Source organism: Oncorhynchus masou, unplaced genomic scaffold (assembly GCF_036934945.1).
Source record: "Oncorhynchus masou masou isolate Uvic2021 unplaced genomic scaffold, UVic_Omas_1.1 unplaced_scaffold_1681, whole genome shotgun sequence".
Taxonomy (NCBI): domain Eukaryota; kingdom Metazoa; phylum Chordata; class Actinopteri; order Salmoniformes; family Salmonidae; genus Oncorhynchus; species Oncorhynchus masou.
In genome coordinates this window covers 58,076-84,120 of record NW_027006950.1, presented here as the reverse complement: position 1 = coordinate 84,120, position 26,045 = coordinate 58,076, and the positions used below count along the sequence as shown (strand labels likewise).

The 26,045-nt window shown below is 44.2% G+C and overlaps 1 protein-coding gene across 1 annotated transcript; it reads right to left on the bottom strand.

Annotated features, from left to right (window-relative positions):
- Positions 1 to 7,377: 7,377 nt before the first annotated feature.
- On the bottom strand, positions 7,378 to 22,983 carry LOC135531957 (C-type lectin domain family 19 member A-like). Its single transcript, XM_064959644.1, has 5 exons — positions 22,660 to 22,983; positions 13,824 to 14,001; positions 13,573 to 13,666; positions 8,940 to 9,072; positions 7,378 to 7,823 (listed from the first exon to the last, which is right to left on the bottom strand). The coding sequence occupies exons 1-5, from the start codon at positions 22,745 to 22,747 to the stop codon at positions 7,747 to 7,749; spliced, it is 570 nt and encodes a 189-aa protein (XP_064815716.1). The 5' UTR covers positions 22,748 to 22,983; the 3' UTR covers positions 7,378 to 7,746.
- Between the last annotated feature and the right edge of the window lie 3,062 nt (positions 22,984 to 26,045).

Here is a 26,045-nt window from a genome sequence, read left to right as displayed (position 1 = left end):
ACGTTAGTTTGACTCATCTGTTTCATTGAGTATAAACACATATAATCTGGTGGTACAATCGCTGTCAAGAGCAACTGGTTGTTTTTTGTTGTTGAAGACACCTGGGGCCGTGTCAACGTATCAAACATCTCAGAGTGGAAGTGCGTGCTGATCTGAGATAAGTTTGCTCTTTTAAATATCAACGATTGAGATGATTTGGACAGGACATGGGGACCTGATACCAGAACAGCGTTCCTACTCTGAGAGACTTGATATAAATACAGCCCCTGGTCATTATAGTTACAATGTCGCTGTGTCTGACCCAAAGCAATAGTTCCTGTGTTAACTGTCTGACTTATGAATCTCTCCTAGCTGTACAGCTCTGTCTTGTAGTGGAAGTCCTGGCACAGTGGATGTTTAAAGACTGGATGTTTGTTAATAGTAAGATGTACATAGACATACACACGGTTACCTACCTCTTCCACCTCTCCCAGACCTCTTCCACCTCTCCCAGACCTCTTCCACCTCTCCCAGACCTCTTCCACCTCTCCCAGACCTCTTCCACCTCTCCCAGACCTCTTCCACCTCTCCCAGACCTTTTCCACCACTCCCAGACCTCTTCCACCTCTCCCAGACCTCTTCCACCTCTCCCAGACCTCTTCCACCTCTCCCAGACCTCTTCCACCACTCCCAGACCTCTTCCACCTCTCCCAGACCTCGTCCACCTCTCCCAGACCTCTTCCACCACTCCCAGACCTCTTCCACCTCTCCCAGACCTCTTCCACCTCTCCCAGACCTCTTCCACCTCTCCCAGACCTTTTCCACCACTCCCAGACCTCTTCCACCTCTCCCAGACCTCTTCCACCTCTCCCAGACCTCTTCCACCACTCCCAGACCTCTTCCACCTCTCCCAGACCTCTTCCACCTCTCCCAGACCTCTTCCACCTCTCCCAGACATCTTCCACCTCTCCCAGACCTCTTCCACCACTCCCAGACCTCTTCCACCTCTCCCAGACCTCTTCCACCTCTCCCAGACCTCTTCCACCACTCCCAGACCTCTTCCACCTCTCCCAGACCTCTTCCACCTCTCCCAGACCTCTTCCACCTCTCCCAGACCTCTTCCACCTCTCCCAGACCTTTGTGATGTTTCCATATCAAAGTTGTTGTTTTGCATCCAATAAAACACCAAATAAAGCTCAATGGTTGTGCAATGATGAATCAGTGTGTGTGTGTGTGTGTGTGTGTGTGTGTGTGTGTGTATGTATGTGTGTGTGTGTGTGTGTGTGTGTGTGTGTGTGTGTGTGTGTGTGTGTGTGTGTGTGTGTGTGTGTGTGTGTGTGTGTGTGTGTGTGTGTGTGTGTGTGTGTGTGTGTGTGTGTGTGTGTGTGTGTGTGCGGTGTGTGTGTGTGTGTGTGTGTGTGTGTGTGTGCGGTGTGTGTAGGAACATGATCAGCTTAACCTCTCCATGGGCTAACAGCTACGGGTCACACACAACATGACCATATAGTGTGTGTGTGTGTGAATGTTCCGGTTGTTTTGGTTGGAGAGGAATGCCCACGCTTAACAAAGGAGGCGTGGGACACAGACCCTGATATGCACACACACACACACACAGGGAGATCCGACATGGCTCTCTGCCACAGAGCTAAGGAACACTGGGAACCAGCTGAGACAGGGACACACAACACACACTTTTTTCTGCCCCTGTTTTGTTTTGAGGGGAATTATCTAAAGGTGGAGTTGCCAGTTCAAACCCCCTTAATCCCCTGCTCCCTCAGCCTCACACCTTCCAGGTCACTGCCTGGTCAATCTGTACTGACAACCCATCTCTTAGGCTAAACCACCCCCCCCTTACAATAGACAAGGCAACACATAACCTGTTGCTTCCCAAATAACCCTCTATTCACTTTGTAGTGTGCTACATTTCAACAGAGCCCAATGGGTATTTTAGGGTGTACTTTGGGATGTACACACACCTCACTACACTTATAAAGTCCAGGTCTCTTCCATAACGACATGTCTAGTAACTACAGTGGTTGGTTATATAACTACTGTCGTGGTCTCTTCATAGTAACTACAGTGGTTGGTTATATAACTACTGTCCTGGTCTCTTCCATAACGACACGTCTAGTAACTACAGTGGTTGGTTATATAACTACTGTCCTGGTCTCTTCATAGTAACTACAGTGGTTGGTTATATAACTACTGTCCTGGTCTCTTCATAGTAACTACAGTGGTTGGTTATATAACTACTGTCCTGGTCTCTTCATAGTAACTACAGTGGTTGGTTATATAACTACTGTCCTGGTCTCTTCATAGTAACTACAGTGGTTGGTTATATAACTACTGTCCTGGTCTCTTCCTAGTAACTACAGTGGTTGGTTATATAACTACTGTCCTGGTCTCTCCATAGTAACTACAGTGGTTGGTTATATAACTACTGTCCTGGTCTCTTCATAGTAACTACAGTGGTTGGTTATATAACTACTGTCCTGGTCTCATCATAGTAACTACAGTGGTTGGTTATATAACTACTGTCCTGGTCTCTCCATAGTAACTACAGTGGTTGGTTATATAACTACTGTCCTGGTCTCTCCATAGTAACTACAGTGGTTGGTTATATAACTACTGTCCTGGTCTCTCCATAGTAACTACAGTGGTTGGTTATATAACTACTGTCCTGGTCTCTTCATAGTAACTACAGTGGTTGGTTATATAACTACTGTCCTGGTCTCTTCATAGTAACTACAGTGGTTGGTTATATAACTACTGTCCTGGTCTCTCCATAGTAACTACAGTGGTTGGTTATGTAACTACTGACCTGGTCTCTTCATAGTAACTACAGTGGTTGGTTATATAACTACTGTCCTGGTCTCTTCATAGTAACTACAGTGGTTGGTTATGTAACTACTGACCTGGTCTCTTCATAGTAACTACAATGGTTGGTTATATAACTACTGTCCTGGTCTCTTCATAGTAACTACAGTGGTTGGTTATATAACTACTGTCCTGGTCTCTTCATAGTAACTACAGTGGTTGGTTATATAACTACTGTCCTGGTCTCTTCATAGTAACTACAGTGGTTGGTTATATAACTACTGTCCTGGTCTCTTCCTAGTAACTACAGTGGTTGGTTATATAACTACTGTCCTGGTCTCTCCATAGTAACTACAGTGGTTGGTTATATAACTACTGTCCTGGTCTCTTCATTGTAACTACAGTGGTTGGTTATATAACTACTGTCGTGGTCTCTTCATAGTAACTACAGTGGTTGGTTATATAACTACTGTCCTGGTCTCTTCATAGTAACTACAGTGGTTGGTTATATAACTACTGTCCTGGTCTCTCCATAGTAACTACAGTGGTTGGTTATATAACTACTGTCGTGGTCTCTTCATAGTAACTACAGTGGTTGGTTATATAACTACTGTCCTGGTCTCTTCATAGTAACTACAGTGGTTGGTTATATAACTACTGCTCTAACTAGCTGTTCTTACTTACCACTCTTTCTTTAGTGTACCTGCTCAGTTTAATTAACTAACGAGGTGCAGGTAAGATCCGTGTGTTGTTGTCTTTTTAGTACATACTTATCAAATAGAAGCGTGGTAAGTCCTATGTACTGTCACTACCGGGTGGTTCTATAGCTTCCCTAGAATAAGGTTGTTTGTTGAATAAGGTTGTTTACCAATGTGTTGTGGTGGTTAAGGCTGAGCGTGTGATGGAGAAGGAACTCAAACAGTCAAGACACAAAACAACCACAGTCTGTTTTTCTTATTAAATGTATTAAAGAATTGATCAAAGTATTGGTGATTGGTCCTAGATCTACTACATGGGAGTACATGTAAACGTTCACACATACACATCAACAACAACTGTCTCAAATAGCACACTAGTTCCTTTTACAGTGCACTACTGTTGACCTGAGTCACATAGAGCTCTGTCATAAAGTTGTGCCCTACATAGGGAATAGGGTACCATTTGAGAGTTGACCAAACATCAAAGTATCTTAGTGGTAACAGGGCTGCAGGGTGAAGAGGTGAGAAGGAACACAGGACAGAACGCAGACTGCTGAAGGACCGGGCTGCTTCAGAACAGAATGCTGAAGGACCGGCTGCTTCAGAACAGAATGCAGACTGCTGAAGGACCGGCTGCTTCAGAACAGAATGCAGACTGCTGAAGGACCGGCTGCTTCAGAACAGAATGCAGACTGCTGAAGGACCGGCTGCTTCAGAACAGAATGCTGAAGGACCGGCTGCTTCAGAACAGACTGCTGAAGGACCGGCTGCTTCAGAACAGAATGCAGACTGCTGAAGGACCGGCTGCTTCAGAACAGAATGCTGAAGGACCGGCTGCTTCAGAACAGAATGCTGAAGGACTGGCTGCTTCAGAACAGACTGCTGAAGGACCGGCTGCTTCAGAACAGAATGCAGACTGCTGAAGGACCGGCTGCTTCAGAACAGAACGCAGACTGCTGAAGGACCGGGCTGCTTCAGAACAGAATGCTGAAGGACCGGGCTGCTTCAGAACAGAATGCAGACTGCTGAAGGACCGGCTGCTTCAGAACAGAATGCTGAAGGACCGGGCTGCTTCAGAACAGAATGCAGACTGCTGAAGGACCGGCTGCTTCAGAACAGAATGCAGACTGCTGAAGGACCGGCTGCTTCAGAACAGAATGCTGAAGGACCGGGCTGCTTCAGAACAGAATGCAGACTGCTGAAGGACCGGGCTGCTTCAGAACAGAATGCAGACTGCTGAAGGACCGGGCTGCTTCAGAACAGAATGCAGACTGCTGAAGGACCGGCTGCTTCAGAACAGAATGCTGAAGGACCGGGCTGCTTCAGAACAGAATGCAGACTGCTGAAGGACCGGCTGCTTCAGAACAGAACGCAGACTGCTGAAGGACCGGCTGCTTCAGAACAGAATGCAGACTGCTGAAGGACCGGCTGTTTCAGAACAGAACGCAGACTGCTGAAGGACCGGCTGCTTCAGAACAGAATGCAGACTGCTGAAGGACCGGCTGCTTCAGAACAGAATGCAGAATGCTGAAGGACCGGGCTGCTTCAGAACAGAATGCAGACTGCTGAAGGACCGGCTGCTTCAGAACAGAATGCAGACTGCTGAAGGACCAGCTGCTTCAGAACAGAATGCTGACTGCTGAAGGACCGGGCTGCTTCAGAACAGAACGCAGACTGCTGAAGGACTGGCTGCTTCAGAACAGAATGCAGACTGCTGAAGGACCGGCTGCTTCAGAACAGAATGCAGACTGCTGAAGGACCGGCTGCTTCAGAACAGAATGCAGACTGCTGAAGGACCGGCTGCTTCAGAACAGAACGCAGACTGCTGAAGGACCGGCTGTTTCAGAACAGAACGCAGACTGCTGAAGGACCGGGCTGCTTCAGAACAGAATGCAGACTGCTGAAGGACCGGCTGCTTCAGAACAGACTGCTGAAGGACCGGCTGCTTCAGAACAGAATGCAGACTGCTGAAGGACTGGCTGCTTCAGAACAGACTGCTGAAGGACCGGCTGCTTCAGAACAGAATGCAGACTGCTGAAGGACCGGGCTGCTTCAGAACAGAATGCAGACTGCTGAAGGACCGGCTGCTTCAGAACAGACTGCTGAAGGACCGGCTGCTTCAGAACAGAATGCAGACTGCTGAAGGACTGGCTGCTTCAGAACAGACTGCTGAAGGACCGGCTGCTTCAGAACAGAACGCAGACTGCTGAAGGACCGGGCTGCTTCAGAACAGAACGCAGACTGCTGAAGGACTGGCTGCTTCAGAACAGAATGCAGACTGCTGAAGGACCGGCTGCTTCAGAACAGAACGCAGACTGCTGAAGGACCGGGCTGCTTCAGAACAGAACGCAGACTGCTGAAGGACCGGGCTGCTTCAGAACAGAATGCAGACTGCTGAAGGACCGGCTGCTTCAGAACAGAATGCAGACTGCTGAAGGACCGGCTGCTTCAGAACAGACTGCTGAAGGACCGGCTGCTTCAGAACAGAATGCTGAAGGACCGGGCTGCTTCAGAACAGAATGCAGACTGCTGAAGGACTGGCTGCTTCAGAACAGAATGCAGACTGCTGAAGGACCGGGCTGCTTCAGAACAGAACGCAGACTGCTGAAGGACCGGCTGCTTCAGAACAGAATGCAGACTGCTGAAGGACCGGCTGCTTCAGAACAGAATGCAGACTGCTGAAGGACCGGGCTGCTTCAGAACAGAATGCAGACTGCTGAAGGACCGGGCTGCTTCAGAACAGAATGCTGAAGGACCGGCTGCTTCAGAACAGAATGCAGACTGCTGAAGGACCGGCTGCTTCAGAACAGAATGCAGACTGCTGAAGGACCGGGCTGCTTCAGAACAGAACGCAGACTGCTGAAGGACCGGCTGCTTCAGAACAGAATGCTGAAGGACCGGCTGCTTCAGAACAGAATGCAGACTGCTGAAGGACCGGCTGCTTCAGAACAGAACGCAGACTGCTGAAGGACCGGCTGCTTCAGAACAGAATGCAGACTGCTGAAGGACCGGGCTGCTTCAGAACAGAATGCTGAAGGACCGGCTGCTTCAGAACAGAATGCAGACTGCTGAAGGACCGGGCTGCTTCAGAACAGAATGCAGACTGCTGAAGGACCGGGCTGCTTCAGAACAGAATGCAGACTGCTGAAGGACCGGGCTGCTTCAGAACAGAACGCAGACTGCTGAAGGACCGGCTGCTTCAGAACAGAATGCTGAAGGACCGGCTGCTTCAGAACAGAACGCAGACTGCTGAAGGACCGGCTGCTTCAGAACAGAATGCAGACTGCTGAAGGACCGGCTGCTTCAGAACAGAATGCAGACTGCTGAAGGACCGGCTGCTTCAGAACAGAATGCAGACTGCTGAAGGACCGGCTGCTTCAGAACAGAACGCAGACTGCTGAGACACCGGCAGTCCAACTTCTAACAGATACCTACTTTTCGAAGAGAAAAGCAGAGGGATCGAGGAAAGGAAGAAGGGATTGAGGGAAGGAATGAGGGATGGATGAAAGGAAGGAAGAAAGGAGAGATGGAAGGATGGAAGAAAGGAGAGATGGAAGGAAGGAAGGAAGGAAGGAAGGAAGGAAGGAAGGAAGGAAGGAAGGAAGGAAGGAAGGAAGGAAGGAAGGAAGAAGGGATGAGGGAGGAAGGATGAGGGATGAGCGATGGAGGGAAGGAAGGAAGGATGGTTGATGACTGGCCTTCACATGATAAGTCCCATGTATTCCTTTGTGTGTGTGATGTCGTGAATGGCACCCTATTCAATACCTAGTGCATTATACTATGGGAGGGAGGGAGGGAGGGAGGGAGGGAGGGAGGGAGGGAGGGAGGGAGGGAGGGTTGAGGGAGGAGAAGAAGAGAGGGAGGGGTGAGGTAGGAGATGAAGAGAGTGAGGGTTGAGGGAAGATAATAAGAGAGGGAGTGGTGAGGTAGGAGATGAAGAGAGGGAGGGTTGAGGGAAGATAAGAAGAGATGGAGTGGTGAGGTAGGAGATGAAGAGAGGGAGGGTTGAGGGAAGATAGGAAGAAAGGGAGGTTGAGGAAGGAGAAGGCAACATCAGCAGCAAGAAAGTTCCCCAATATCATCGTTTTCAGTGGGGCTCTGTGTGTGTGTGTGTGTGTGTGTGTGTGTGTGTGTGTGTGTGTGTGTGTGTGTGTGTGTGTGTGTGTGTGTGTGTGTGTGTGTGTGTGTGTGTGTGTGTGTGTGTGTGTGTGTGTGTGTGTGTGTGTGTGTGTGTGTGTTGGACCCCGGAGGTCTAGTTGTCCACTGTGGGGATCTTGCACACGAAGGGAAAGGCTTTGTCACAGCTGTTATCATTCCAGGACCTCAGCGCTGTCAGAAACACACACACACACACACACACACACACACACACACACACAGCGCTGTTAGAGACAAAAACAACACTACATTGACTGACTGACTCATCAGCTACGGACGTATGTGTGTGTGACTCATTACACAGGTGTCTGTTCTGGCACCCAGTTGTGTGTGTGCGTGTGCGTGTGTGTGTGTGTGTGTGTGTGTGTGTGTGTGTGTGTGTGTGTGTGTGTGTGTGTGTGTGTGTGTGTGTGTGTGTGTGTGTGTGTGTGTGTGTGTGTGTGATCAGCAGGGACACATACTTGGACAGAAACTCAGAGAAACACATCCAAAATGACCAATTATGAACCTTTAGGGGTATCCCCTGGCTCTGTCATGAACCTTTAGATCATCCCCTGGCTCTGTCATGAACCTGTAGGTCATCCCCTGGCTCAATCATGAACCTGTAGGTCATCCCCAGGCTCAATCATGAACCTGTAGGTCATCCCCAGGCTCAATCATGAACCTGTAGGTCATCCCCAGGCTCAATCATGAACCTTTAGGGGTATCCCCTGGCTCAATCATGAACCTGTAGGTCATCCCCAGGCTCAATCATGAACCTGTAGGTCATCCCCAGGCTCAATCATGAACCTGTAGGTCATCCCCAGGCTCAATCATGAACCTGTAGGTCATCCCCAGGCTCAATCATGAACCTGTAGATCATCCCTTACCTCAGTTATGTTTTATTGGGTAATACACTGTGTGTATGCATTATTGTGTGTGTTTATGCTTATTGACTGCCTGTGTGTGTTTATGCATTATTGATTGCCTGTGTGTGTTTATGCATTATTGACTGCCTGTGTGTGTTTATGCATTATTGACTGCCTGTGTGTGTTTATGCATTATTGACTGCCTGTGTGTGTTTATGCATTATTGACTGCCTGTGTGTGTTTATGCTTATTGACTGCCTGTGTGTGTTTATGCATTATTGACTGCCTGTGTGTGTTTATGCATTATTGACTGCCTGTGTGTGTTTATGCATTATTGACTGCCTGTGTGTGTTTATGCATTATTGACTGCCTGTGTGTGTTTATGCATTATTGACTGCCTGTGTGTGTTTATGCATTATCGCGCCTGTGTGTGTCTCACCGCTGTTCTGCCTGTACCAGATCTCGACACAGTCTTCCTTTTCGGGGATGCGGTGTATGCCGTCGTCAGGCTGGTTGCCATCCCAGTAGCTGTATCCATAGTTACTGCCGTCGGTCCACTCCAGAGTGCCCTCCTACAGTCAGGAATAGTATGACATGGTACATGTAACAACCTGGGCAGACTGCTTTAATGAAAAGGGAAGTTTAGCTAAAACCTAAAACTGACCCTAACCCGTCAGATATGACCTGTTAGCTGTTTCCCATGAGAGTTGTACTCGTAGTTATGACGGCTGGTTCAAACACCCGAGGTTAGAAACACCACTGATCTGGGGACAGCTTAGTGTTTTACAACCCTAACGGTTAAGGTTAGGATAGGGAGAAGTGTAAAACTGATCCTAGATCTATTCATAAAGAGGGGACTTCTACCCCTGGTCCATTTAAAGGGAGGGAGCAGATATACAGACTGGATGACATTAGTGATAATCAACACCAACCCTGGCTGAACCACACAAACCTGAGTCTGCATCCTAACACTATTACCTTTATTTAACTAGGCAAGTCAGTTAAGAACAAATTTTTATTTACAATGCCTAGGAACAGTGCGTTACCTGCCTGTTCAGAACGACAGATTTGTACCTTGTCAGCTCAGGGATTTGAACTTGCAACCTTCCGGTTACTAGTCCAACGCTCTAACCACTAGGCTACGCTGCCGCCCCATTAGTGATAATCAACACCAACCCTGGCTAAACCAAACAAACCTGGGTCTGCGTCCTCAATGGATTCCTGTTCCCTTCGTAGTGCATTACATTTGACCAGAGACGAGCTCTCCTCTGATCAACAGTAGACTACTATAGGAATAAGGGGTGCCATTTGGGACGTAGGCCCTGTCTAGGTTCTCTATCTCTGGAGGTGATGGCTTGGTGACTCTGTAGTGGGTTTACCAGCAGTGTGTTAATGAACCAGCCTTTCAGTTCTAGAGTGAAATATCTACGTCAGACTGGCTTCCTATAGAGCTGGACTGACAGGCTCCTGTTGGATTCATTTTGTTTTTATTTGATCGTTATTTATACAGTTATACAGGGTTTTCTCATTGAGATAACATCTATTTTCCAAGAGAGACCTGGTCCAATAGCAGCAGGGAGAACAACGTTTCAGACAAAACAACATGCATACACTAACACAACATTAAACAAAACTATAACCACACATACAGTACAACAAAAACATTTTACGTTAAAAAACATGGAAGTCTTGACTAAAAACAGCTGGCCTAAAGACAGTTACACTCTTCTATGGTATATACATCCTAAAGACAGTTACACTCTTCTATGGTATATACATCCTAAAGACAGTTACACTCTTCTATGATATATACATCCTAAAGACAGTTACACTCTTCTATGGTATATACATCCTAAAGACACTTACAGTCTTCTATGGTATATACATCCTAAAGACAGTTACACTCTTCTATGGTATATACATCCTAAAGACAGTTACACTCTTCTATGATATATACATCCTAAAGACAGTTACAGTCTTCTATGATATATACATCCTAAAGACAGTTACACTCTTCTATGGTATATACATCCTAAAGACAGTTACACTCTTCTATGATATATACATCCTAAAGACAGTTACACTCTTCTATGGTATATACATCCTAAAGACAGTTACACTCTTCTATGGTATATACATCCTAAAGACAGTTACACTCTTCTATGGTATATACATCCTAAAGACAGTTACACTCTTCTATGGTATATACATCCTAAAGACAGTTACACTCTTCTATGGTATATACATCGATCAAGTGGTTTAAACTCCACTGACGAAACTAGATCATCACATTTCAAAATGTTCAGGAGAGAATTCCAGGGCCACGGAGCTAAGTAACTAAAACTATTTCTACCATGACCTGTTCTAGTTGTTGGTACTGTTAGAAGTAAACCCTCTGGGATCTATTAGCATATCCAGCAAACTGGGAACATTCCTAGAACATTAGCTTAGATTTCCATTCATTTTGTTTTATCTAACATTAGGATTATAACGTCCCAAAAACATTCAAATAATTATTCAGAAAACCATTTTAACTGAAATCTCATTGGAATGTTCGAACGTTCACTAAAATGTTATACACAACATCTGTAACAATCACCAAAGAAGAATTCCCCAAACGTTCTCAATAGGTTTCCAGATGATGTAACAATCACCAAAGAAGAATTCCCCAAACTTTCTCAATAGGTTTCCAGATGATGTAACAATCACCAAAGAAGAATTCCCCAAACGTTCTCAATAGGTTTCCAGATGATGTAACAATCACCAAAGAAGAATTCCCCAAACGTTCTCAATAGGTTTCCAGATGATGTAACAATCACCAAAGAAGAATTCCCCAAACGTTCTTAATAGGTTTCCAGATGATGTAACAATCACCAAAGAAGAATTCCCCAATCATTCTCAATAGGTTTCCAGATGATGTAACAATCACCAAATAAGAATTCCCCAAACGTTCTCAATAGGTTTCCAGATGATGTAACAATCACCAAAGAAGAATTCCCCAAACGTTCTCAATAGGTTTCCAGATGATGTAACAATCACCAAAGAAGAATTCCTCAAACGTTCTCAATAGGTTTCCAGATGATGTAACAATCACCAAAGAAGAATTCCCCAAACGTTCTCATGAGGTTTCCAGATGATGTAACAATCACCAAAGAAGAATTCCCCAAACGTTCTCATGAGGTTTCCAGATGATGTAACAATCACCAAAGAAGAATTCCCCAAACATTCTCATTAGGTTTCCAGATGATGTAACAATCACCAAATAAGAATTCCCCAAACATTCTCATTAGGTTTCCAGATGATGTAATAATGTTTTTAAAACACACTGCCACAACTTAATGTGAGTGGGAATGTTCTGGAAACATCAGACAAAAGTTCTACACAAACATTGTCTTATCATTATCACAACTGGATTGTTTTTGTCTTATGAGAACATTTGCCGCAACCGAACGAATGTTCTGGGAACTTTCACAAAAACAATTTTGGTTTGCTGGGGAGATGTATAGTAATCTAGAAAATGTTTACTTTAAAGAAAATGTTTTTAAAATATATTTTTACATTTTACATTTTTATGTACACATAATATACTTTAACAGTATGCATTAAGATGCCTGTAAAATAATGAAAGTGTCCAAATCGAATGTAAACATTAATACATGCATTTCTATAGCTTCCTAAATCTATTCTAGTGCCGAGAGGAAGGCACAGCGTTTTCAACACAGTGTTTTAATTTGTTTTACTATTTTCTACATTGTAGAATAATAGTTAAGACATAAAAACTATGAAATAACACATATGGAATCATGTAGTAAGCAAGAAAGTGTTAAACAAATCAAAATATATTTTACATTTGAGATTCTTCAAAGTAGCCAGCCTTTGCCTTGATGACAGCTTTGTATACTCTTGGCATTCTCTCAACCAGCTTCATGAGGTAGTCACCTGGAATGTATTTCAATTAACAGGTGTGCCTTGTTAAAAGTACATTTGTGGAATGTATTTCCTTCTTTCAGCCAATTGGTTGTGTTGTGACAAGGTAGGGGTGGTATACAGACAATAGCCCTATTTGGTAAAAGACCAAGTCCACATTTTTGGTTCCAACCGCCGTGTCTTTGTGAGACGCAGAGTCAGTGAACCGATGATCTGCGCATGCGTGGTTCCCAATGTGAAGCATGGAGGAGGAGGTATGATGGTGTGGGGGTGCTTTGCTGGTGACACTGTCTTTGATTTATATAGAATTCAAGGCACACTTAACCAGCATGGCTACCACAGCATTCTGCAGCAATACGCCATCCCATCTGGTTTTGGCTTAGTGAGACTATCATTTGATTTTCAACAGGAAAATGACCCAACACACCTCCAGGCTGTGTAAGGGCTATTTTACCAAGAAGGAGAGTGATGGAGTGCTGCATCAGATGACCTGGCCTCCACAATCACCTGACCTCAACCCAATTGAGATGGTTTGGGATGAGTTGGACTGCAGAGTAAAGGAAAAGCAGCCAACAAATACTCAGCTTATGTGTGAACTCCTTCAATATTCTGGGAAAAGCCTTCCAGATGAAGCTGGTTGAGAGAATGCCAAGAGTGTGAAAAGCTGTCATCAAGGCAAAGGGTGGCTACTTTGAAGAATCTAAAATCTAAAATCAGTTTTAATTTGTTTAACACATTTTTGGTTACAACTTGATTCCATATGTGCTATTTCATAGTTTTAAAGTCTTCCCTATTATTCTACAATTTAGAAAATAGTAAAAATAAATAAAGAAAAACCCTTGAATGAGTAGGTTTGACTGGTACCATAAATCCTAGTTGGAAGATTGTTTGTATTACGTCTGAGAAGACATCTGCAGAGACTGAATTCACGATAACTGCTGCAGATGTCAACCCCCAGAGAACATTACCTTAAAAAGACACGTACAGTGTGTTTGTCGACAACATACGAGGTAGTGAATATCCAGTGGTGTTTAATAGGGTTTCTGGAAAACGACCCAGAAGATTCCGGGAGGGAATAAGCAGGAAATCCAGAATCCTGGGAATTCTGGGAAAGATCCTGGAACGTTTGAACCCTCAGTGCTTACCTGTCTCCTGTCGTGAAGGCCGATCCATATGTCTGTTGGTATCCCTGGGATACGGCTGTTGACGAGATCGTAGACGAACACATTCTCCTCCCAGCTGAGAACTCAGACAAGGGATGGTTAGAGTTAGAGAGAGGTGTCTGTGTGTGTGTGTGTGTATGTGTGTGTGTGTGTGTGTGTGTGTGTCCTCTCACCTGTAGTGTGGCAGTGTGTGGACCTTTGTGTGTGTGTATATGGACAGGTATCCCTCTCACCTGTGTACGGAGGTGAGTTTGGCAGACTTGAGACCGTTGGAGAATTCAGCACAGTACAGGTCAGCCTCGGCCCAGGTACGGTTCAGAGGGAAGAAACGGTAGCAGTGACCTTCAAACTCAGTCCAGAACAACGGACAGGTGACGGGAAGGCCTGGTTCTGGCAACTGGAGGGGGAAGGCTGGGGGAGGAAGGGAGGGGAAGGGAGGGGAAGGGAAGGGAGGGGAAGGGGAGGGGAGGGAGGGGAGGGGAGGGGAGTGAGGGGAAGGGAAGGGAAGGGAAGGGAAGGGAGGGAGGAGGGGAAGGGAAGGGAAGGGAAGGGGAGGGAAGGGAAGGGAAGGGAAGGGAGGGGAAAGGAAGGGAAGGGAGGGGGAGGGGAAGGGAGGGAAGGGAAGGGAAGGGAGGGGAAGGGAAGGGAAGGGGAGGGGGGGGAGGGAGGGGAAGGGAGGGGGAGGGAAGGGAGGGGAAAGGAAGGGAAGGGAGGGGGAGGGAAGGGAAGGGAAGGGAAGGGGAAGGGAAGGGAAGGGAAGGGAAGGGAAGGGAAGGGAAGGGAAGGGAAGGGAAGGGAGGGGAAGGGAAGGGAGGGAAGGGAGGGGGGAGGGGAGGGAGGGGGAGGGAGGGGAAGGGAAGGGAGGGGAAAGGAAGGGAAGGGAAGGGAAGGGAGGGGAAGGGAAGGGAGGGAAGGGAAGGGAAGGGAAGGGAGGGAAGGGAAGGGAAGGGAAGGGAAGGGAAGGGAAGGGAAGGGAAGGGAAGGGAAGGGGAGGGAGGGGAGGGGAGGGGGAGGGAGAGAGAGAGGGCGGAGAGAGAGAGATAGAGAGAGAAAGGGCAGAGAGGGAGAGAGAGAGAGAGGGCAGAGAGAGGGAGAGAGAGAGAGGGCAGGAGGGAGCGGGGGGTCAGGAGATGGGAAGAGGAGAGAGGCAAGAGAGGGGGAGGTAAGCGAGAGCGGGTGAGAATAGAGAATGAAAGAGAATAGGTTACACTGCTCTTAAGTAATTGTGAATACTCCGCGTTTAATGTTGTCCTTGTCATGTTCATTATCAAGTTAGACTGCAGCACTCCTATCCCAAAGTTTACAGAAGTATTTTCCAAACGTTTTCTATATTCTGAAGTGATAACCTCATCATTGTGAAGTGATAACCTCATCATTGTGAAGTGATAACCTCATCATTGTGAAGTGATAACCTCATCATTCTGAAGTGATAACCTCATCATTCTGAAGTGATAACCTCATCATTCTGAAGTGATAACCTCATCATTCTGAAGTGATAACCTCATCATTCTGAAGTGATAACCTCATCATTCTGAAGTGATAACCTCATCATTCTGAAGTGATAACCTCATCATTCTTGATAACCTCGTCATTCTGAAGTGATAACCTCATCATTCTGAAGTGATAACCTCATCATTCTGAAGTGATACCCTCATCATTCTGAAGTGATAACCTCATCATTCTGAAGTGATAACCTCATCATTCTGAAGTGATAACCTCATCATTCTGAAGTGATAACCGCATCATTCTGAAGTGATAACCTCATCATTCTGAAGTGATAACCTCATCATTCTGAAGTGATATCCTCATCATTCTGAAGTGATAACCTCATCATTATTGATACCCTCATCATCCTGAAGTGATAACCTCATCATTCTGAAGTGATAACCTCATCATTCTGAAGTGATAACCTCATCATTCTGAAGTGATAACCTCATCATTCTGAAGTGATAGCCTCATCATTCTGAAGTGATACCCTCATCATTCTGAAGTGATAACCTCATCATTCTGAAGTGATAACCTCATCATTCTGAAGTGATAACCTCATCATTCTGAAGTGATATCCTCATCATTCTGAAGTGATATCCTCATCATTCTGAAGTGATAACCTCATCATTCTTGATAACCTCATCATTCTGAAGTGATACCCTCATCATTCTGAAGTGATAACCTCATCATTCTGAAGTGATAACCTCATCATTCTGAAGTGATAACCTCATCATTCTGAAGTGATAACCCCATCATTCTGAAGTGATAACCTCATCATTCTGAAGTGATAACCTCATCATTCTGAAGTGATAACCTCATCATTCTGAAGTGATAGCCTCATCATTCTGAAGTGATAACCTCATCATTCTGAAGTGATAACCTCATCATTATTGATAACCTCATCATTCTGAAGTGATAACCTCATCATTCTGAAGTGATAACCTCATCATTCTGAAGTGATAACCTCATCATTCTGAAGTGATAACCTCATCATTCTGAAGTGATAACCTCATCATTCTGAAGTGATAACCTCATCATTCTGAAGTGATAACCTCATCATTCTGAAGTGATAACCTCATCATTCTTGATAACCTCATCATTCTGAAGTGATAACCCCATCATTCTGAAGTGATAACCTCATCATTCTGAAGTGATAACCTCATCATTCTGAAGTGATAACCTCATCATTCTGAAGTGATAACCTCATCATTCTGAAGTGATAACCTCATCATTCTGAAGTGATAACCTCATCATTCTGAAGTGATAACCTCATCATTCTGAAGTGATAACCTCATCATTCTGAAGTGATAACCTCATCATTCTGAAGTGATATCCTCATCATTCTGAAGTGATAACCTCATCATTCTTGATAACCTCATCATTCTGAAGTGATACCCTCATCATTCTGAAGTGATAACCTCATCATTCTGAAGTGATAACCTCATCATTCTGAAGTGATAACCTCATCATTCTGAAGTGGTAACCTCATCATTCTGAAGTGATAACCTCATCATTCTGAAGTGATAACCTCATCATTCTGAAGTGATAACCTCATCATTCTGAAGTGATAACCTCATCATTCTTGATAACCTCATCATTCTGAAGTGATAACCTCATCATTCTGAAGTGGTAACCTCATCATTCTGAAGTGATAACCTCATCATTCTGAAGTGGTAACCTCATCATTATTGATAACCTCATCATTCTGAAGTGGTAACCTCATCATTCTGAAGTGATAACCTCATCATTCTGAAGTGATAGCCTCATTATTGTAGGCTATGCGTTTTAAATGTATGTATTTCAGACCTTGACTAATAACGTTCTGCACTATGTCATGTTTCAGGAGGACCCCAGGAAGAGCAGCTGATGCTTTTGCAGCGGCTAATGGGGATCCAATGAAATACCAAATTGTCACGTGTTTATGCACTTACCCAAAGCTAGACTTTCAGTCACTCTGTATCCCTTCACCAAGAGTTTCAGTCACTCTGTATCCCTTCACCAAGACTATCAGTCACTCTGTATCCCTTCACCAAGACTATCAGTCACTCTGTATCCCTTCACCAAGACTATCAGTCACTGTGTATCCCTTCACCAAGACTAGACTTTCAGTCACTCTGTATCCCTTCATCAAGACTATCAGTCACTCTGTATCCCTTCACCTAGACTAACAGTCACTCTGTATCCCTTTACCAAGAGTTTCAGTCACTCTGTATCACTTCACCAAGACTTTCAGTCACTCTGTATCCCTTCACCAAGACTTTCAGTCACTCTGTATCACTTCACCAAGACTTTCAGTCACTCTGTATCACTTCACCAAAGCTAGACTATCAGTCACTCTGTATCTCTTCACCAAGACTATCAGTCACTCTGTATCCCTTCACCAAGACTTTCAGTCACTCTGTATCACTTCACCAAGACTATCAGTCACTCTGTATCCCTTTACCAAAGGTAGACTATCAGTCACTCTGTATCTCTTCACCAAGAGTTTCAGTCACTCTGTATCACTTCACCAAGAGTTTCGGTTACTCTGTATCACTTCACCTAGTTTCAGTCACTCTGTATCCTTTCACCAAGACTATCAGTCACTCTGTATCTCTTCACCAAGAGTTACAGTCACTCTGTATCACTTCACCTAGAGTTTCAGTCACTCTGTATCTCTTCACCAAGAGTTTCAGTCACTCTGTATCTCTTCACCAAGAGTTTCAGTCACTCTGTATCTCTTCACCAAGAGTTTCAGTCACTCTGTATCTCTTCACCAAGAGTTTCAGTCACTCTGTATCTCTACACCAAGAGTTTCAGTTACTCTGTATCCCTTCAACAAGACTATCAATCACTCTGTATCCTTTCACCAAGACTATCAGTCACTCTGTATCCTTTCACCAAGAGTTTCAGTCACTCTGTATCCCTTCACCAAAGGTAGACTTTCAGGTACTCTGTTACTGTATATGTTGAAAGAGGACAGGCTGCACTTCTCTTAACATGTTCAGACTAGGGCCTCACATGTGGGGCAGAGGTCTAAGGCACCGCAGTGCTAGAGGCGTCACTACAGACCCCGGGGTCGATCCCGGGCTGTATCACAACCGGCCGTGATCGGGGGTTTCATAGGGCGGCGCACAATTGGCCATCTGGGTTAGTAATCTGGGTTAGTAATCTGGGTTAGTCATCTGGGTTAGCCATCTGGGTTAGTCATCTGGGTTAGTCATCTGGGTTGGCCATCTGGGTTAGTCATCTGGGTTAGTCATCTGGGTTAGTCATCTGGGTTAATCATCTGGGTTAGTCATCTGGGTTAGTCATCTGGGTTGGCCATCTGGGTTAGCCATCTGGGTTAGTCATCTGGGTTAGTCATCTGGGTTAGCCATCTGGGTTAGTCATCTGGGTTAGTCATCTGGGTTGGCCATCTGGGTTAGTCATCTGGGTTAGTCATCTGGGTTAGTCATCTGGGTTAGCCATCTGGGTTAGTCATCTGGGTTAGTCATCTGGGTTGGCCATCTGGGTTGGCCATCTGGGTTAGTCATCTGGGTTAGTCATCTGGGTTAGTCATCTGGGTTGGCCAGTGAGGGCTTTACTTGGCTCATCGCACTCTAGCGACTCCTTGTGGCGGGAGGGGCGCCTGCAGGCTGACCCCGGTCATCAGGTGAACGACCATACTCTCCCTAAAAATCTAAATAGAGGTGCATGGCAGAGACACAGATAGCAGACGTTCTCCTGAAACTACACGTCTCTGAGCCCGCTTGCTTTCCAATAGACTCCAGATACGCCAACTAAACTCTCACAACAGCTTCCATCATGTCAGTTAGACTCCAGATACCTCAACTAAACTCTCACAACAGCTACATACATGTCCGTTAGACTCCAGATACCCCAACTAAACTCTCACAACAGCTTCCATCATGTCAGTTAGACTCCAGATACCTCAACTAAACTCTCACAACAGCTACATACATGTCCGTTAGACTCCAGATACCCCAACTAAACTCTCACAACAGCTACATACATGTCCGTTAGACTCCAGATACCCCAACTAAACTCTCACAACAGCTACATACATGTCCGTTAGACTCCAGATACCCCAACTAAACTCTCACAACAACTACATACATGTCCGTTAGACTCCAGATACCCCAACTAAACTCTCACAACAGCTACATACATGTCCGTTAGACTCCAGATACCCCAACTAAACTCTCACAACAGCTACATACATGTCCGTTAGACTCCAGATACCCCAACTAAACTCTCACAACAGCTACATACATGTCCGTTAGACTCCAGATACCCCAACTAAACTCTCACAACAGCTACATACATGTCCGTTAGACTCCAGATACCTCAACTAAACTCTCACAACAGCTACATACATGTCCGTTAGACTCCAGATACCCCAACTAAACTCTCACAACAGCTACATACATGTCCGTTAGACTCCAGATACCCCAACTAAACTCTCACAACAGCTACATACATGTCCGTTAGACTCCAGATACCCCAACTAAACTCTCACAACAGCTACATACATGTCAGTTAGACTCCAGATACCTCAACTAAACTCTCACAACAGCTACATACATGTCCGTTAGACTCCAGATACCCCAACTAAACTCTCACAACAGCTACATACATGTCCGTTAGACTCCAGATACCCCAACTAAACTCTCACAACAACTTCCATCATGTCAGTTCAATTCTTCTTCTTTTATCAAAACCAGTTAGATTAAATCCAGCCACACAGCCTCCAAGGAGAAGAAGAAACAACCAGAAACAAGATTTCTTGAAGTTAAAGAAATGACAAAAGGCAGTTTATAAATCTCTTGAAATATTACAACTAAAACAGTAAACACAGACACAATTGTCTTGAGTAACGAGGGAGAAAAACGGCTAAATACTCTCATGAGAAACAAGACATTGTAACATCAATAAGATACATCTAGAAATATCAAATAAAGGTTTAAAAGACTGTACATGTCACAGTATAGGCATGTAGTCATGCAATTTCTATATGAGAACACGCATCTAGTCTCTAGCTCCACCAGCCCTAGGCGGTCTCTCCCTCCAGCTGCCCCAGGAAGGAGTCCTGTGGTCAGGTTGGCTCCCTGCTCATGCCCCCTGATCCTCTCGTTCGGCTGGAAGCCTGGTTCTTCAACCCGGGTGGTTAACTAACAAAGAAACAAAGAAACTAACTAACTAACAAACTAACTACCTAACTAACTGACCAATCAATCACTCAAACAAACAAATGTATTTATAAAGCCCTTTTTACATCAGCTGATATCTCAAAGTGCTGTACAGAAACCCAGCCTAAAACCCCAAACAGCAAGCAATGCAGATGTAGAAGCACGGTCGCTAGGAAAAACTCCCTAGAAAGGCAGGAACCTAGGAATAAACGTTCATAGATGACCAGCAGGGTCAAATAATAATTATAATCACATAATCACAAGCTAGCTACCTAACTAACTAACGGACTAACTGACTAACTAACTAACTAACTGACTGACTAACTAACTAACTGACTGACTAACTAACTAACTAACTAAATAACTAACTAACTAACTGACTAACTAACTGACTAACTAACTGACTAACTAACTGACTAATTAACTTACCAACTAACTAACTAACTGACTAACTGACTGACTAATTAACTAACTGACTAACTGACTAACTAACTGACTAACCAAATGTGAGTGACTAACTAACTAACTAACAAATTAACTAACTAACTAATTAACTAACTGACTAACTAACTGACTAACTAACTAACTAACTAACTGACTGACTAACTGACTAACCCAATGTGAGTGACTAACTAACTAACTAACTAACTAACTGACAAACTGACAAAGTGACTAACTAACTAACTAACTGACTAAGTGACTAACCAACTAACTAACTAACTAACAAATTAACTAACTAATTAACTAACTGGCTAACTAACTAACTAACTAACTAACTAACTGACTAACTAACTAACTGACTAACTAACTAACTAACTAACTAACTAACTGACTAACTAACTAACTGACTAACTAACTAACTAACTAACTAACTAACTAACTGACTGACTGACTAACTGACTAACCCAATGTGAGTGACTAACTAACTAACTAACTAACTAACTAACTAACTAACTGACTGACTGACTAACTGACTAACCCAATGTGAGTGACTAACTAACTAACTAACTAACTAACTAACTGGCTAACTGACAAACTGACTAACTAACTAACTAACTGACTAAGTGACTAACCAACTAACTGACTAACTAACTAAATAACTAACTGACTAACTAACTAACTAACTGACTAACTAACCGACTAACTAACTAACTAACTAACTAACTGACAAACTGACTAACTGACTAACTAACTAACTAACTGACTAACTAACTTACTAACTAACTGACTAACTAACTAACTAACTAACTAACTAACTGACTAACTAACTAACTGACTAACTGACTAACTGACTAACTAACTTACTAACTGACTAACCCAATGTGAGTGACTAACTAACAAACTGACTAACTAACTAACTAACTGACTAACTAACTAACCCAATGTGAGTGACTAACTAACTGACTAACTAACTAACTGACTAACTAACTAACTAACTAACTAACTAACTAACTGACTAACCCAATGTGAGTGACTGTATATAGAGCATTGGAAGATGCTGTCACCTTTCCCCTTCTAGGATACCAAAGACTACCAGGAATACATTGGGTTTATTTTACCTCAGTGTATTTTAATAAATACTTTCTTAACACTTATTTTTCTTAAAACTGTTTTGTTGGTTATTAAGGGCTTGTAAGTCAGCATTTCACTGTAAGGTCTACTACACCTGTTGTATTCAGCAATTCACTGTGAGGTCTACTACACCTGTTGTATTCAGCATTTCACTGTAAGGTCTACTACACCTGTTGTATTCAGCAATTCACAATAAGGTCTACTACACCTGTTGTATTCAGCATTTCACTGTAAGGTCTACTACACCTGTTGTATTCAGCAATTCACAATAAGGTCTACTACACCTGTTGTATTCAGCATTTCACTGTAAGGTCTACTACACCTGTTGTATTCAGCAATTCACAATAAGGTCTACTACACCTGTTGTATTCAGCAATTCACAATAAGGTCTACTACACCTGTTGTATTCAGCAATTCACAATAAGGTCTACTCTACCTGTTGTATTCAGCATTTCACTGTAAGGTCTACTCCACCTGTTGTATTCAGCATTTCACTGTAAGGTCTACTACACCTGTTGTATTCAGCATTTCACAATAAGGTCTACTACACCTGTTGTATTCAGCAATTCACAATAAGATCTACCTACACCTGTTGTATTCAGCATTTCACAATTAGGTCTACTACACCTGTTTTATTCAGCATTTCACAATAAGGTCTACTACACCTGTTGTATTCAGCATTTCACAATAAGGTCTACTACACCTGTTGTATTCAGCGCATGTGACAAATAGAATGTGATTTGATCTTCTTCAATGACTCTACCCAGACGAAGCACATCTTCCTCCCCCAAGCGTTTGTTCACCGCCGCAGCCGCCACACCTAAACAGCAGTACTCACCGTGTGTGATCTTGACGTTGGTGGAAGGGATGGTCCTCGCAGGACGAGCCCAGAGGAGCAGGGTCAGACACAACTCCCAGCAGAGCATCTTCCAACAGAAACTCAGGAAGACAGGCAGAGAGAGAGAGAATCTAGATCCACTGACTCGGAATATGGGTGTGTGTTTGAGTGTGTGTGTGTGTGGCTCTTCTTCTGTGTGATGAGAGGGGGGAAGTGCAGTGTGTGTGTGTGTGTGTGTGTGTGTGTGTGTGTGTGTGTGTGTGTGTGTGTGTGTGTGAGTCAGTGTTGAGTAGAAGCTCTGGGAGATGATGTCTCTTAGTCTTGCGCAGGAAGAAATCAGTGTGTGTGTATGTGAGAGAGAGAGAGGGGGGCAGAGAGAGAGAGAGAGAGGGTGGAGAGAGAGAGAGGGCGGAGAGAGAGAGATCGAGAGAGAGAGGGCGGAGAGAGAGAGAGAGGGCAGAGAGAGGGAGAGGGAGAGAGAGAGGGAGAGAGAGGGAGAGGGAGAGGGAGAGAGAGAGAGAGAGAGGGAGAGAGAGAGAGAGAGAGAGAGAGAGTGGAGTGTTCATTTTATTGTTTATTTCACTTTTGTTTATTATCTACTTCACTTGCTTTGGCAATGTTAACATATGTTTCCCATGTCAATAAAGCCCCTTGAATTGAAAAATGCTCCCCAACCTCTTCTTGTTTTGCAAGGCTTCTCAGTCGATCACATTATTGGCTCTGCAAGGGAGAGAACGAAAGAACAATAGAGAGAAAACTAGAGAGGAGAAGGAGGAGAGAGAGACTCACACCCAAATACACATGTCCAACACTGAAGGGGGAGGGGAGAAGACTTTAACCCTCAACACTGAAAGGAGAGAAGACTTTAACCCTCAACACTGAAGGGGGAGAAGTCTTTAACCCTCAACACTGAAGGGAGAGAAGTCTTTAACCCTCAACACTGAAGGGAGAGAAGTCTTTAACCCTCAACACTGAAGGGAGAGAAGTCTTTAACCCTCAACACTGAAAGGAGAGAAGACTTTAACCCCCAACACTGAAGGGAGAGAAGACTTTAACCCTCAACACTGAAGGGAGAGAAGACTTTAACCCTCAACACTGAAGGGAGAGAAGTCTTTAACCCTCAACACTGAAGGGAGAGAAGTCTTTAACCCTCAACACTGAAGGGAGAGAAGTCTTTAACCCTCAACACTGAAAGGAGAGAAGACTTTAACCCCCAACACTGAAGGGAGAGAAGACTTTAACCCTCAACACTGAAGGGAGAGAAGACTTTAACCCTCAACACTGAAGGGAGAGAAGACTTCAACCCTCAACACTGAAGGGAGAGAAGACTTTAACCCTCAACACTGAAGGGAGAGAAGACTTTAACCCTCAACACTGAAGGGAGAGAAGTCTTTAACCCTCAACACTGAAGGGAGAGAAGTCTTTAACCCTCAACACTGAAGGGAGAGAAGACTTTAACCCTCAACACTGAAGGGAGAGAAGTCTTTAACCCTCAACACTGAAGGGAGAGAAGACTTTAACCCTCAACACTGAAGGGAGAGAAGACTTTAACCCTCAACACTGAAGGGAGAGAAGTCTTTAACCCTCAACACTGAAGGGAGAGAAGTCTTTAACCCTTAACACTGAAGGGGGAGAAGTCTTTAACCCTCAACACTGAAGGGGGAGAAGACGTTAACCCCTCAACACTGAAGGGAGAGAAGTCTTTAACCCTCAACACTGAAGGGAGAGAAGACTTTAACCCTCAACACTGAAGGGAGAGAAGACGTTAACCCTCAACATTGAAGGGAGAGAAGTCTTTAACCCTCAACACTGAAGGGAGAGAAGTCTTTAACCCTCAACACTGAAGGGAGAGAAGTCTTTAACCCTCAACACTGAAGGGGGAGAAGTCTTTAACCCTCAACACTGAAGGGAGAGAAGTCTTTAACCCTCAACACTGAAGGGAGAGAAGACTTTAACCCTCAACACTGAAGGGGGAGAAGACTTTAACCCTCAACACTGAAGGGAGAGAAGACTTTAACCCCCAACACTGAAGGGAGAGAAGAGAGAAGTTAAACCCTCAAAATATTATTAAACATAACAAATGATTCAAAAACACTTTCACAAACAAACCAGATGTAACGCTGAAGTATTCTGTCATCACCGCATACACGTGCATAGTCACATCCACATTATATAACGTGTTACATCAGCCACGTCTCATCAGATTATATAACATGTTACATCAGCCACGTCTCATCAGATTATATAACATGTTACATCAGCCACGTCTCATCATAGTCTCATCAGATTATATAAGATGTTACATCAGCCACGTCTCATCAGATTATATAACATGTTACATCAGCCACGTCTCATCAGATTATATAACATGTTACATCAGCCACGTCTCATCATAGTCTCATCAGATTATATAACATGTTACATCAGCCATAGTCTCATCAGATTATATAACATGTTACATCAGCCATGTCTCATCATAGTCACATCCAGATTATATAACATGTTACATCATCACAGCCCTGACAGTTAGACCTGGATATAAATCTATATATTGAAACCCTGACAGTTAGACCTGGATATGAATCTATATATTGAAGCCCTGACAGTTAGACCTGGATATAAATCTATATATTGAAGCCCTGACAGTTAGACCTGGATATAAATCTATATATTGTAGCCCTGACATTTAGACCTGGATATAAATCTATATATTGTAGCCCTGACAGTTAGACCTGGATGTAAATCTATATATTGTTGCCCGGACAGTTAGACCTGGATATAAATCTATATATTGTAGCCCTGACAGTTAGACCTGGATATAAATCTATATATTGTAGCCCTGACAGTTAGACCTGGATATAAATCTATATATTGTAGCCCTGACTGTCATGTCTTGTTATGTCTGTTCCTGTCCTTTCTCTTCATTCTCTCTCTCTGCTGGTCTTTTTAGGTTACCTTCTCTGTCTCTCATTCCTCAGCTGTTCTACATCTGCCCTAACTAGCTCATTCTCTCTTTCCCCACCTGTTCTCTCTTCCCCCTCTGATTAGGTCTCTATTTCTTTCTCTGTTCCTGCTACTTTCAGTGTCTGATTCTTGTTTGTGTTTTTTGATGCCAGAAGCAAGCTGTCGTCTCGTTTGCTCCCACCTTGTCCTGTCCTGTCGGAGTCTGCATGCATGGCAGGTGCAACCTGCATTATACTACGTTCTTTTGTTCCATTGACTACGTTGGAAGAGGATTTATGCCATTCCTGTTTTTATTAAAGAACTCTGTTTTCTGTTAAAACCGCGTTTGGGTCTTCACTCAAGTTCATAACAGAAGAATCAGACCAAGAATGGACCCAGCGGCTCCGGACCCTTTTCACTCCGCCGTCGAGATCCAGGGAGCG